Source organism: Fusarium tjaetaba (genome assembly GCF_013396195.1).
Source record: "Fusarium tjaetaba strain NRRL 66243 chromosome Unknown NRRL66243_c0000049, whole genome shotgun sequence".
Taxonomy (NCBI): domain Eukaryota; kingdom Fungi; phylum Ascomycota; class Sordariomycetes; order Hypocreales; family Nectriaceae; genus Fusarium; species Fusarium tjaetaba.
Genome location: NW_023501245.1, coordinates 1 through 12513, shown reverse-complemented (window position 1 = coordinate 12513; position 12513 = coordinate 1). Strand labels below are relative to the sequence as shown.

The 12513-nt window shown below is 47.5% G+C and overlaps 5 protein-coding genes across 5 annotated transcripts; 2 read left to right on the top strand and 3 right to left on the bottom strand.

Annotated features, from left to right (window-relative positions):
* Window positions 1-1282: 1282 nt before the first annotated feature.
* Window positions 1283-2098, bottom strand: FTJAE_2536 (uncharacterized protein; the record flags this gene model as incomplete). Its single annotated transcript, XM_037348740.1, has 3 exons — window positions 1283-1431; window positions 1496-2032; window positions 2083-2098. The coding sequence occupies 3 exons, from the start codon at window positions 2096-2098 to the stop codon at window positions 1283-1285; spliced, it is 702 nt and encodes a 233-aa protein (XP_037210350.1).
* A 2312-nt stretch (window positions 2099-4410) lies between these two features.
* Window positions 4411-5328, top strand: FTJAE_2535 (uncharacterized protein; the record flags this gene model as incomplete). The annotated part of the gene is made up of 3 exons (XM_037348739.1): window positions 4411-4459; window positions 4515-5099; window positions 5159-5328. 3 exons carry the CDS (start codon window positions 4411-4413, stop codon window positions 5326-5328), a joined length of 804 nt encoding a protein of 267 aa, XP_037210349.1.
* Window positions 5329-5926: 598 nt separating this feature from the next.
* Window positions 5927-6460, bottom strand: FTJAE_2534 (uncharacterized protein; the record flags this gene model as incomplete). The annotated part of the gene is made up of 1 exon (XM_037348738.1): window positions 5927-6460. One exon carries the CDS (start codon window positions 6458-6460, stop codon window positions 5927-5929), a length of 534 nt encoding a protein of 177 aa, XP_037210348.1.
* Window positions 6461-7826: 1366 nt separating this feature from the next.
* FTJAE_2533 (uncharacterized protein) lies at window positions 7827-10853 on the top strand (the record flags this gene model as incomplete). Its single annotated transcript, XM_037348737.1, has 5 exons — window positions 7827-8523; window positions 8623-8736; window positions 9508-9550; window positions 9606-10611; window positions 10662-10853. 5 exons carry the CDS (start codon window positions 7827-7829, stop codon window positions 10851-10853), a joined length of 2052 nt encoding a protein of 683 aa, XP_037210347.1.
* A 235-nt stretch (window positions 10854-11088) lies between these two features.
* On the bottom strand, window positions 11089-12057 carry FTJAE_2532 (f-box domain protein; the record flags this gene model as incomplete). The annotated part of the gene is made up of 1 exon (XM_037348736.1): window positions 11089-12057. One exon carries the CDS (start codon window positions 12055-12057, stop codon window positions 11089-11091), a length of 969 nt encoding a protein of 322 aa, XP_037210346.1.
* Between the last annotated feature and the right edge of the window lie 456 nt (window positions 12058-12513).

The following is a 12513-nucleotide window of genomic DNA, read 5'->3' as shown; positions in this document are numbered from 1 at the left end:
CATACCAAAGATGGCCTCGGCCCACGAGATACACTCTTGAAAAGTTGGACGGCGTTCAAAATCTATTTATCGGCTCACTGGTTTATTGCGGTGAACATCAAAACTCGCTATGAGATGAACTTCAGAAAGGGGGCATTTTCAGTCGCTATAAAATGTTACCCAAACATGGCTATACAGACAGCAAGGAGACTACTTCGTCATTTGCACTGTCAAATGAGATACGTGGGTGGAAGGAGGGATATTCCCTATAGAAGGCGAACTTCAAAGAAAATGGAAATTCATTATTAAGGCTCAATTGCGAAAGATAGCCATGATCTTTCAATGGGTAGAGTCGATCAGGGTATAACCTCTTTGACCAAAATTGGAGAGAGAGAGCTTATTGTTACGATTTCGACGATCTGAGGATTAGATAACCGAAAAAGATTTCAGGAATGCAGAAAAACGAGGATATAGAGATATAAATAAGACTTTAGTTGAATGATACTTGGCTGTATTGTAAAGCAGTGACTCTGCCACCGATTTCTATGTGATGGATGCCTTGTAAGCCGGATTCACCCCTGTAGAACATACTGAGAATACTACGAGTTAAATTTGTATATAGAACCAAGGAAAGCAAAGTAGGCTCCCAAAACCGGCTTCTGTGTCTCGGCAAATGAGAGCAGCAACCTTGTTGTGAACCAAGTGAACAACACCAACAGTGGCAGCTCCCGTACAGACTCCGCCATTCTGTCATAAAAACCCACCAATCTGAGTACCATTGACAGAGATAACATATAGTGATATTGAATGAGAAATATTATTAAATGTATGAAGTGCCCGAGTAGTAATGCCTCCTCGGATGAAGCCAGAAAGGTAGAGAGCTGATGTCAAAAGTTTGAAGATGGAAGAGGGTAACATGGCCGAAGGCATTTGATACATATCAAACGATTGAGGTTTATAAACACAATAAAATGGAAAATAAGCTTCAAATGTTGCAGTACAACAGGAATTCAATATGCATGGAAGTACAAAACGTTGAATCACATGTGTTCAGCAGCAGGGCTAGAGGAGTGACAGAATAAGCAACATGGAGGTTGGAATATACACCTACCACTAGAATACTTATTCGCCCGCTGTTATCAAAGATCTGATCCTAAACGCGAAACCATGATCACTTTTTTTGGTGTCGTTGAGCCCCTCTCTCTCCAACAGTGCTGGCCTGATCTGATCCTTAACGTGAAGCCATGATCGCTTTCTTTGGTGTTGTCGAGTCCCCTCTCCACCAGTACTCGGCTTGATCAGATCAGCCAGAGCGGTGACTGCTTGAACAGGGACATCCTGGCTGCATTCCCACAGGATCTTCTACCGCAATCTTGAAGCATGGTAGGCATAGACCTCCCTTCGGGTGCACCATGACCTGTGAGAGTGCATGGTGCAACAGAAGGAGGGCCACTGTTGAAAGAAGGTTAGCATTATATCCCAACCATATCGGAGACTTATCATGATGAAAACTCACTGCCTAGCTTCAGACCCAGAGCGACGTCGAATGTCTCGTTGGCGAGAGGGAAGATTTGCGCGTGGTTGAGTTTACGGATGACATACTCGCTCATCCGACGGAACCCAACCTGATGATCAAGCCAGTAAGAAGCTGTCATAAGCTTCCAGGCGTCCTCGAGATTGATAGGGTCGCAGTCCATCCAGACTGTACCGGCCATGGCAAAACGTGCTGACATATCGTACTTGTCTACTACAATGGAGACTTTCTGGATTTGGTCAGGTGTGAGAAGTAGCATTTCTGGGTATGATCCATATAAAGTTTTCAAGGCCTGGGCAGTTGCCAGCCCATCATCCTCTGGCAGTTTGATGTCGACTGGTGACTTGTTCCCCTCATGGAGCTTGATGCCCTCTGAGAACTTGAGGTTCAACATGGCGTCGAACACCGGAGAGGCGAGGGTTAGGAACTCGGAAGCAATTTGAATGCGCGCCTGTTCGTGGCCGACGACAAGAACCACATCTCCGTTGGGAGTGAGTACCTGTAAAGGAGTATTTGGCTCTGCTAAATGTTAGAGCGGAGCCGAAATAATAGATGATACCATTACATACCTGAATCTGACGACATTGTTGCGTTAGATAGCCACTTGAGAAAAAGAGAAGAAGAGATGATCCGGGACTAAGAAGTCGACCAAGTCAATAATTTGCGGGCTCGGTTCTTCTGGTTTCATGAACAATCACTGAGTGTTAGCTGCCAGTGACTGACACCTGCCACCGAACATAGTATATTATAAGTGGAACAAAAGGGAAGATGTGTGAACACATCAGAGAGAGGAATTGATTATACCGCAAAAGCGTCTCCCGAGTGTTGTTGACGGCAAGGCCAAGTTGACCTATTTGCCGTCGCCAGTCTGTCCATGCTGGGCACAATATGAGGCATCAGGAATGATTGTTTCATTGTGTGCGTGCCTCCACTGCCTCTCATTGTTATAGCAATACGAAAACTTAGTTTACGAATAATGGGGAATATAGAAACTGTCAACTGGGGAAACCTGCATTAAAAAACCTGCAGAGACCTGGACTCGTCGCTGGTCTTTACCGGCGACGAGAATTATATTCGCCGCCGGCAACGACGGCTTCGTCTGTAACCAAGTGTGTTAGCGCAGATCTAGAGTACCGGAGGATACTGACACATACTGAACTCTTCCGACATTCTCTGATGGTTGAGGAGGGAAAGAGAAAAAGGCGATGATACAGGGCTGAGAAGGCAACTCACGAATATTCCATTTTCATGAACCACCACTGACCCTGAGCTGCCAGTAACTGATACATGTCTGAACATGGTATATAATAAGGGGACAATAAAGCAGATATAAACGATAGTGCTCAAGCTTGCGGTAACCAGAGGTAGGGCCGATGGCAGGGTGGTAGTAGGAAACAAAATATTAAATGACTTGGCTGCACTGGACCAGCCTAAATGCTCTTGACGCCCAGGGAAACTTCAAGTCTCCATCCTCAGTACGATATAAGATACTGGAAATGATTGGTTCGGCGTCTCTGTAACTATAACTCCTAGAATGTCTGGTATACAGAGACTTAACCAGAGGATTGTGCTCTGTTGCTCTCTGCCTCAGGTGCAACTTCAGCTTCCTCTGAGGCTTTGAGGACACTCCAAGGGAGTTCTGTGGGGGTCATGCTGTCTGTTGGGTTACGAACAATAGGGGGATAAGAAATTGTAATCCCGAGATGCTCATCTAGTGACGAGAGCGGATGACCTGTTCAGAACATTGGTGAGGCTTGAAGGAGAGCGGTGTCGTGTGACTTCTGGGGAGTTGGTGGTCGACATCGCAGAGACGGGAGCACCGAGACATCGGACAAAGGAATTCTTGGGTTAACATGAACCCTTGTGCGAGCTTCACCATCAATGAGAAGAAGCACCTCGTTTGATATGAGTGTAATGTCTGAAAAAGATCAGCTCCGTCAGATATGGAGAAACAAGGCTCATACCACTCGTCTTGGTGTTGTGAAGAATGACGAAGTAGAAGTTTCCATGGCTTAGAATATGTGATGAACGCCAACCCAAATTTGCCAATGCTTTACATCTGCCAGCTTAAAACGTAAAGTGACCTCTATAGTATACCGGCGGCCAACGTATCATGCATTATGAGGGTTTGTATCCCAAGGCGAGGCCACATCGAGGTCTCTTACTGTCTGTGCCTTGAGCAGGAGTGTCACATCTCTGATACCTTGCAACGGCAAAGTGGAACATATTTTGTAAGACTTGGATAGAATATGTAAGTAAGAGAAACTTGCCAAGATGCCTTGCCGGTCTGGAAATAAGGAGAGGGGGCCATCCAAAATGCTGAGCGAGGCGCTGGCTTGTATTTATAGACGGCCGCTGCAAGTTTTGCTTGTCTTATTGACCTCCTTGTTTGTGCATCCTTTTGTGATAAAATTATTCTTTCTTGTCGCAGTACCAAACTGATTGATGGTTGGACTGTCCATAAACAGGCCTGCATGATTAAGCACGGTTGTTTGGTGTTGATCTCACGCAAAGCTGATATATAAGCTCTAGAGCAAGCAACGCAAAGCTGTTTTATACCAAATTTGTCGTAAATCATGTTGGGTATTGACAAACCAGAGCCTAAATTCTGTTCATATTTATGATTGTTTAGGTAAATTTAGAGATTGTCATTCTATGTTACAATTCAACATCCTGTTGGCAAAACCTTTGAGGTCGAAGGGCTAGTCAATTCAGGGGGGTGAGGCAGTGATTCACTGCCAGCTGCTCACACCTGTCAGGCGCTTCTAGACTGAACCGACTTCTTCTTATGCTTTGAGCAAGTGTTGTGAGCCTGGAGAGTCAGAATATTTTCACAAACGACATCTCTCTGTGCTCTTCATCTTCACTCATCGTCCTCAACACCCACATTCGCGAAGATGGATACTTCGCGCGCCGTTCTCAACGCCGACAAAGCTGATACATCTGGTATGTTACAGTGGCACTATCATCGAGCTTTGACAATTACTAACTTTTTAAGTAGCAGACTCTAGTACCCAAATCGTTTCCGCCGAGGATGTTATGTTAGATTCTGTTACCCAAATCATTCCCGACGGCGATGTCATGCTGGTGGTTGGCCCGAGCCAGCAAAAGATTCAGATCTCCTCGCATTTCCTCAAGCATATCTCACCCGTTTTCCGAGCTATGCTTGATGCACCAATGAAGGAAGGAGAAGCGCTTGCCAACAAATGTGATGATGGCCCTGTCGAGATCGTCCTCCCTGAAGATAAAGAACAGCCGATGGTGCATGTACTACAAATGCTCTATGGTTCAGATCCAAGCGCCAGACGATTCTCGATGACTGAAGTCAAAGAGATCGCAATTATTGCAGACAAGTACGGGATGGCAGACCGTCTCGCAATCTTCGCACCTTTCTGGCTTCGAGAGCGCGCCGTCAAACGCTTTTCAGAAATTCATGAATGGGTTTGGAACACCTTGATCGTGGCTTACATCCTGAAGATCGATTGGGCTTTCTTCGAAGTGACTAAGACCATGCTTCGAACGAAGACAAGCGTCCTAAAGTTCATAGGCAGCTTTCATGACAAGCATGTTGGTCTCCGCCTCGGAAGTAAGTTACCGGAACATCACGTACATGATCAGATCAGATACTGATAATACTAATCTCAGTGGCTATTGAAGAACTGCGCAGCACCTACTTAGGGATGTCGGGCAATGGATACGGAACTGAGGTGGGCTTGTGCTTGTACTGCTTTTCTCACGCAACCGAATCTTTCACCAAGCAGCGTGCAGGGTGCCCATTCGCTGTTCGTCACTTTTCAACGCATCGGCTGGCATGAGAGCAAACTAAGATGAGTGAAGCAGTCTTTAGGAAGACCACGGTAAACGATGTGTGGTGGGACGGAACACCACAGCTGAATGATAGCCATCACAGTTAGGGAGCTCGGATCAAACTGGTACAAAACAAATCGCGTCAAACCAGCCCATTTTATTGAGAGGGTCTAGGTTCAAACATATCGGTTCCCCTTTTGAAGACAATAAAACTAACCAACAGTATTTTATGTGTTTAGAAAAACGTAGTCTAAAGAAAGGCCGCAATTTTGTATTGATGTCATAATATGTTCATGTCTTAGAAAAGTTTAGCCTAAAGAAAGACCATTTTGCTTATTGAGATGAGGAAGAACAATGAAATAAATTTGATCCATTTTGAACTTTCCTCCAACTCTTGGTATATTCAGTGAAGATTTTGCTACCCATCGACTTCAAGCCCTCTTGAAACCCGCTAAAAAATTTGTTCATGTTCTTTATGTCAAGAGCCGACACAAGTAAAACCTTCCATAGCGCCATGTAAATATTTGTTCGATGCATGATCCAGCGCCTCCCATGCAGCGAAATTGACGATGCTGTTCCACTTCCGTTGCATAATTCCGCCTGGCCTCACGAATCGAGCCTGGCATCAATCCAAGTCAGTTGTGCACTATGAAGGAGGGAGAATGTCTTACGGTAGATATTGACTTCAATCTCGTGAGCATCTGGCCCCGATTCTACCAAGCGGGCGTTGTGATATGGGTTTTCATCCCTCACCAGTCGCTCGCTCAGTTCGGAGAATGCAAGATGGAGATAAGCGGGGGCATCATCATCATCATCGAGGCGCATGTAATGCGCTGCCATCATCAGGTACCAACATTCTTCCCGACCAAAGAACATATGTACAGGATAAAAGTAGTGGCCGCAAGATCTTGTGCGGAACCAGTTTGGAGCAAGCTTCTTGAATTCGGGAATCATCTCATACTTCCTCGCAAAGACGACCACATCGTAGATCTCTGCTGGTAACAGATCGTCCGTATGGGGATTGCCAGGATAGATGCTGCCAAATGCGTTCCGCACCGTGGTAGGATTGTCGTTTGGAAGCTCCAGCTGGCGAACCCGACCCATATTGCCAGCGTCAGTGATATTTTGTTGATCAAGCATGTCAGCAAGAATATCTGAACACACGCGGGCAGCTTGCTCTGTAATTCTGATCCGAATTCTGTCCGCCCCGACGATAAGTACAAGATCACCGCCGCTTACTATGTCTGTCTCGAGTTCTGGGGTCCCTAAAGTATGGTCAGTAAAACGAAAGGAGTCAGCAAGAGGTTCCCTACTCTCAACCAAGCTTGTACCCTCTTGGTCTGGCATGCTCTGGTTTGAGTCTGGCCGTGTGGTAGAGGATTCGGGATTGGGATTTGGGATCGGCGTAGTGGTGGTTTAGAGATATCGGGAGTTGTATGGGTGAGTTGTATGTGTGACTGGGTATCGGCAGGGCTCGTGGGATGATGAAAGAGGAAAAGACGGGGTGCCCTATAATGCACAGGCAGATGAAATGACTTAAATAAAGTGTCAGATAACAGAAAGTATCGCTTCAAGAAGACTAATGGTTGTTAGAGAGAAGAATCAGCGATTGGACGAGGCAGGAGAAAGTTTGAGAGCACACGTACAGGCAGTATAAACCACCAAGAGAGTTAGTTCTACGCAGAACTTTCTCATCAGGAAGGTTAAAGAGCAAAAGTTTGACCGAGAAAAGCAAGAACGACGAAGACATCGTGTATATGGGAGGAGCGGTGGCGAGAACACTGGCTGATGATCCGGGACTTCGAACGCCCGTGGGAGACACGAACAGGCAGTATAAACTGCCAAAGAAATCTACGCAGAACTTGAGGATCAACAAAGTTGAAGAGAGAAAAGTCGCAAGGAGAAGAATTTGAACTGTTGATTGCCGGTGCCGATAGACAAGTGTTTCCCCGTCTTTGACAAGGGCCATGAAGACATTCTCAGCCTGATACATGTATGTCACTCAGAAGCCACGCAATGAGAAAGCGCAGACACAGAATCACGAAGATGAATTATCAAAAGAAATGCCACTCATTCGCTGCTCCGATATACAGATAGTCACGGCGAACGAGAGAGGCCTATCAGAGTCAATGGTTGGTCGCGCGGTACCTTATCACCATCAAGTTAAGACGAGACTTCCGGGAAGGCGGACATATGCCAGATAGACTTTCGAAATCTGGGGAAATAAGATTGTGTCAACTAAAATTGACGTGGGTCTGAACTTTGACATGTTTGAGTTTTTTGAGATGCGCATGTCGATTGTTGCACATTTTCACGGTTCTTGTCTTGTCGAGGCTGAAGCACAGAGCAGGTAAGCAAGTGATGCTACGACGATGTGGTCGGGCGATGATCATGAATCACTCCCCTCCAGGGAGTCCACCCAATTATAAGACCGTGTCCTTGGCATGGCTAGAAATTGGGCTACCACTTTGGCAAGCAGCCTTCTCCTCTTCCAGACTCCAAAGACATGAGCCCCATTGAACCTTTTGCTGCACCAAGCAACACACCCACCCCCTTTTCTTCGTACTTGCAAGGTGCCCGCTACGCTTGGTCTGAAATGGATCTTACTCCAGACCAATCAGTCATGTCGAGCCCAGAAGAGACCGGCGAAACTGTGGCCCAGTCCAGATTTGTCCGGGACTTGATCCCAGGCGGCGACTTAATCCTCGCCGTTGGTCCCCACCGAACTCTCCTTAGAGTTGCGTCAACCTTCCTGTGCGAGATATCGCCTGTATTTTCGGTCATGTTTGGGCCAAACTTCGAAGAGGGCGAACGCTTGCGCAATCGCCAGCCCGGAGATCCAGAAATGGTTCTCGAGCTCCCCGACGACGACCCTCTCGCTTTCGACAACACGATCCTCGCGCTCTACGGGTCCAACCCTTCGACGCAAGACTGTGATCCCGAGGATATTCAGAAGATCTCGATCCTTGCTGATAAATACGATTTGGTATCGCGATTTACCTTTGCCTCAGTGTATTGGTTTGCGAAGTATGCTTGGGCAGATGACCCCGAGGAGACGTGGCAACTCACAACTGCCGCCTACTGGATGCAAAACCCCGATGCTTTCTTTACCTTTAGCAGGAAACTCGTCAAGCAGCTGCAGCCCTCTCACTTGAGCTACGTCGCGGGCACGCCCGACAAGGAGCTTGGGCTTCGACTTTGCTGTAAGCTTCCCACCCATTGTCAAACTTCCCTTCTTCCGACATCAGTTATCTGGATGGGTCTAGTGTCGTTTGTGTCAACCCAAAACTAACTTTTGTCAGTGGCAATCGAAGAACAACGTGTTCAAAAGCTCTTGAACCAAGTCAAAGCAAAGGGTCTCTGTTTGTACTGTTTCAGCCTGGCCAAAGTTGGGTTTACTTCGCGTGTCAAGGGGTGTAAGAATCGCAAATTCCATTGATTCTAGAAGACTCCATTCTTTGTATTTTTCGACAACAGCATAGCTTATCAGAGCGCGTGTGATTGCAGCATTGTGGAATAGATTGCTTGGGAGGCCCGCCGTGGGCAAATGATCAGAGCTTGGGAGGTTTGCGAAGGGATACGCCTCGGAGAGCAAGATAGCATTAGATCCCAGTATAGGGCAACAAAATAAACTCAGAAAAGGGTATCATAAGCAATTACCCGGGTCTTTTTGTCATTGAAGATCAAAGTCCCGATTTTTCTTTCCTCCTCTCTGTAGACACGGTAGATAGGTAGGTAGTTTTGCTGGCGATTGCTAAACTCTAACGCAAGTGTGGTTTGCTACAGCTAAACAGTTTGGATAAGGCAGGCCTAGCAAATGTGCAGTTTTTCGCTTTCGAACTTTCGAATTGGTTGCATTTGAGTTCTCACGACTTGACAAGGTGAAGTCGTGAACTGTTGTCGTTGGAATGTGTTTCCCGGTGATTATCCGAACACACCATGATACAGCAAGATCACAGGCTTCCCTTCATCAAAGGGCATAGATAAGTCGTCAAATACGAGGCCATGAGTGAACCGCAAAGAACAGGGAGTCAAGGGCACTCCAGAAATAAGTCCATCACCAAGAGTACGCCTCAGAATGATTCCCGTGTGCGACGTTGACGCTACATCAGCGGGGCCTCTCATGTCTCCAAATGAGCATCGTTAACATGAGCGATACCGGTGCGACACGGCTAACTCTGTCCCAGCCCGACCGAGATCCTCTACGAAAGGACCTCTCGATCTCGATGGGTGAGTAAAACGTTATCGATTAGATCACGGCCCGAGGTTGACGACTAACTCACAGTGACCCGTTGTTGTCACCTCAGCAAGCGACGACCCCTCAGCGAGTGATTACGCATCGCAATAGGATATCATCGCCACATCCGCGCTCATCTACAGCGACTCCAGTCTCGCAACTGGGAGAGGCTAGGCCCAAATACTTTTCATTTCTTCTGAGGCCAGAGATCTATCACCCTCTCACGCCTCTCAACGTCCCTGTCGCATTTCGTAACCCACAGAAGCAGCCCGATCCTGAGGCTCCCATTGAGGAGCTCCTTGCCAGCGGTCACTTCAGAGCGGCGGCTATAGCTGCTGTTCAAGAGCTAACAGGCTCTGGAGCTAGCGGAGGGATAAACCCCACGGATTCCAAGAGGATATTTGAGCTTCTTTACACTCGACTGGCATGTCTTACCCTGATTGATGCGACTCCCTTGGCTGCTCAGGAGGTCAAAGCCTTGGAAGATCTCAACGACATCAGGAGGTATGTAGACGAAACCACCGGAGAGCACCTAGTACCTTGGGAGCTAAGAGTTCTCAATGTACGTCTTCAGTCGCTTGGCTTCGGCGATTATCGCCGAGCCGTCATGAGTTACCACGACCTGGCTCGCGAAGCTCGTGATCGTATCAGCAAGGCAGCATCCCAGCACGACAACTCCGCAAGGGAACTTTGGAAAGCTCGTCTTTACGATCTTGGCATCCAGGTTGCTGGAGCTCTGATTGAGCTCGAGGACCTGACAGGTGCAGCGCATCACCTCAGCACCCTACGGGACCGAGGTGATGGCAAAATGGCGCTCACCAAAGCACTTCTGTGGCTTCATCTAGGAGACGTAGAAAGTGCAAGGTCCTGCGCTCGTCAAGCCATGGAGAACGACGAAAACGTCGAGAAGCTGATCCTCGCACTCTGTGACATGGCCGACGCAGAGTACGAGACAGCCCTTGAAGCGTGGAAGGAACTGAAAGAAAGCCTAGACGACGAGATGGTGGGCGTTAACACAGCGGTGTGTTTGTTGTATCTTGGGCGGATGCAGGAGGTATGTTCATCTGTGATACATGCGATGGCCGGTGTACTAAAGTTTCTCAGGGACGCGCAATATTGGAGGGCCTCGTAGAATCTGGCTTATCATCTCATACGCTGTTATTCAACCTATCGACTATGTACGAGCTGTGTACAGAGAGGCATAAGAACCTGAAGCTGAAGCTTACGGAGAGGGTCGCTGGCCTGGAAGCTTCGACTGCAGGCTGGGAAAAGACAAACAGCGATTTCAAGCTATAGTTATACAATCTGAACAGATATATCATTTCCTGGCACCGAGATAGACAGGCCCCCGGGAGCAAGAAGTTGATGATACTTAGACAGCGTGCAAAAGTTGACTGGTTTCATGGCCTGCAAAGATGTACGAAACTTGCCTAATTCATTTCATCTCTTAGAATAGGGGCCACAAATTTCCCCGTCTTGTAGAGGTGATACATCAACAACACATTTGTTCCGAAATGTGCCAACCAATATTTCAAAACCAAAGCATCGGTCGATCTTCCAAAACCACCTCCTCAAACTCTCCCGTATCGTTCTCAGCGAAAGCAAAGTCCAAAGTGGTTGTTGCCCAAATAACGGGGGTTTCCAGACTGCGTCTCTTCCACTCATCCAGTGAATTGAATGAACCGTAGTCGTGCGTTGTGTTTAAAACAACCCCGTTTGCCTCAGAGACACTGAAGTCGTAACTCGTCGAGCATGTTTGGCAAGAACCACGAGGTGCGTAAATTCTTCCCACTTCCAGGTTTCCAGGCGGCGGTGCAAGGCGTGCCAAACCCCATACTGTACCCGAGATCTTCGCAGTGGGATCAACACTCGGCCTGCGTCCCAAAATGAGGATGTGGCTGCAGATAGGGATGTAAACATTCGAGCGGACCCGGTTGAGGTTGAGAGATTGAGTGAGGCTAGCCTGGAGTTTCCATTTTTCATGTAGGAGAAAATGGCCATTCTTGATCTCGGGCGTGGCAGAGGAGTGTATAATCGGTCCCAAAGAGCGTCTATAAAGTGTTTCGTAATGAGTTCGCATGAGAGGTGCAAGTGCATCTCTATAAGATCCCCCAAGGCGGTTGTATTTCAGGGCCATTTGAACGTCCTGGTGTCGTAACTCAAAATTGGCCTCACAAATGCGCCTATGGTTGACCGAGTAGTCCTGGCAGTGACAAGACATTCTTAAGGGAGAACGGCTGTCGACAGTGTGAAGCATACAGGAATTCCGACAGAAGAAGTGGTCCGGCAATACGTATGCGAGACCAAGCAAGAACTTGGCCTTGTCTTCAGCGTTGGCGTTGTTGACTATGGTGCGGAAGTCCCTCTTTGCCAGGCGGTGCATGGACTTGCAGGTCTGTGAGAGCCAGTACAAGTCGCAAAGTTCTGCGTGATCGAGGATGCACATGAGAACGTCAACTGGAAGTCCCAGAAGACTATGGCTGCTGGAGTTTGTGGACATGATGGATAGATTGCTTCGAGGAGGGATCCGGGTTGATGAACTTGGGACAAAGGGTCCTGAAGCTTACAAGAATTTACATGGTATTTATTGTGGTGAGCCCTAAATTACAGTTTTCGTCTCTATATATGAACTCTAAGGACAAGAAAGTGTGTAAACCCTGAAAGCTTCATCACGAAGTGTAATTGGGGGGGGAAGGGGGGGGAGGGCATTGTACAGCTTGTACATTGCCGAGAAGATGTATCAATCAAAGCAAGACTCTCAGTTCACCAATTCGTTGAGATGGCGACCGCCTCTATCTCGGTGCCGAAATGATATATCTCTACGGATAATACCGAAATTCAACCAAGGTATTATCATCGAGGCTGATGTATCATGTCTTGGGGAGAGGAAGCCAAAAAGATCTGGGACCTCCCTTTGGGGTGCCAAAATACTTAGGTGATCCAAGGATATTTTAGG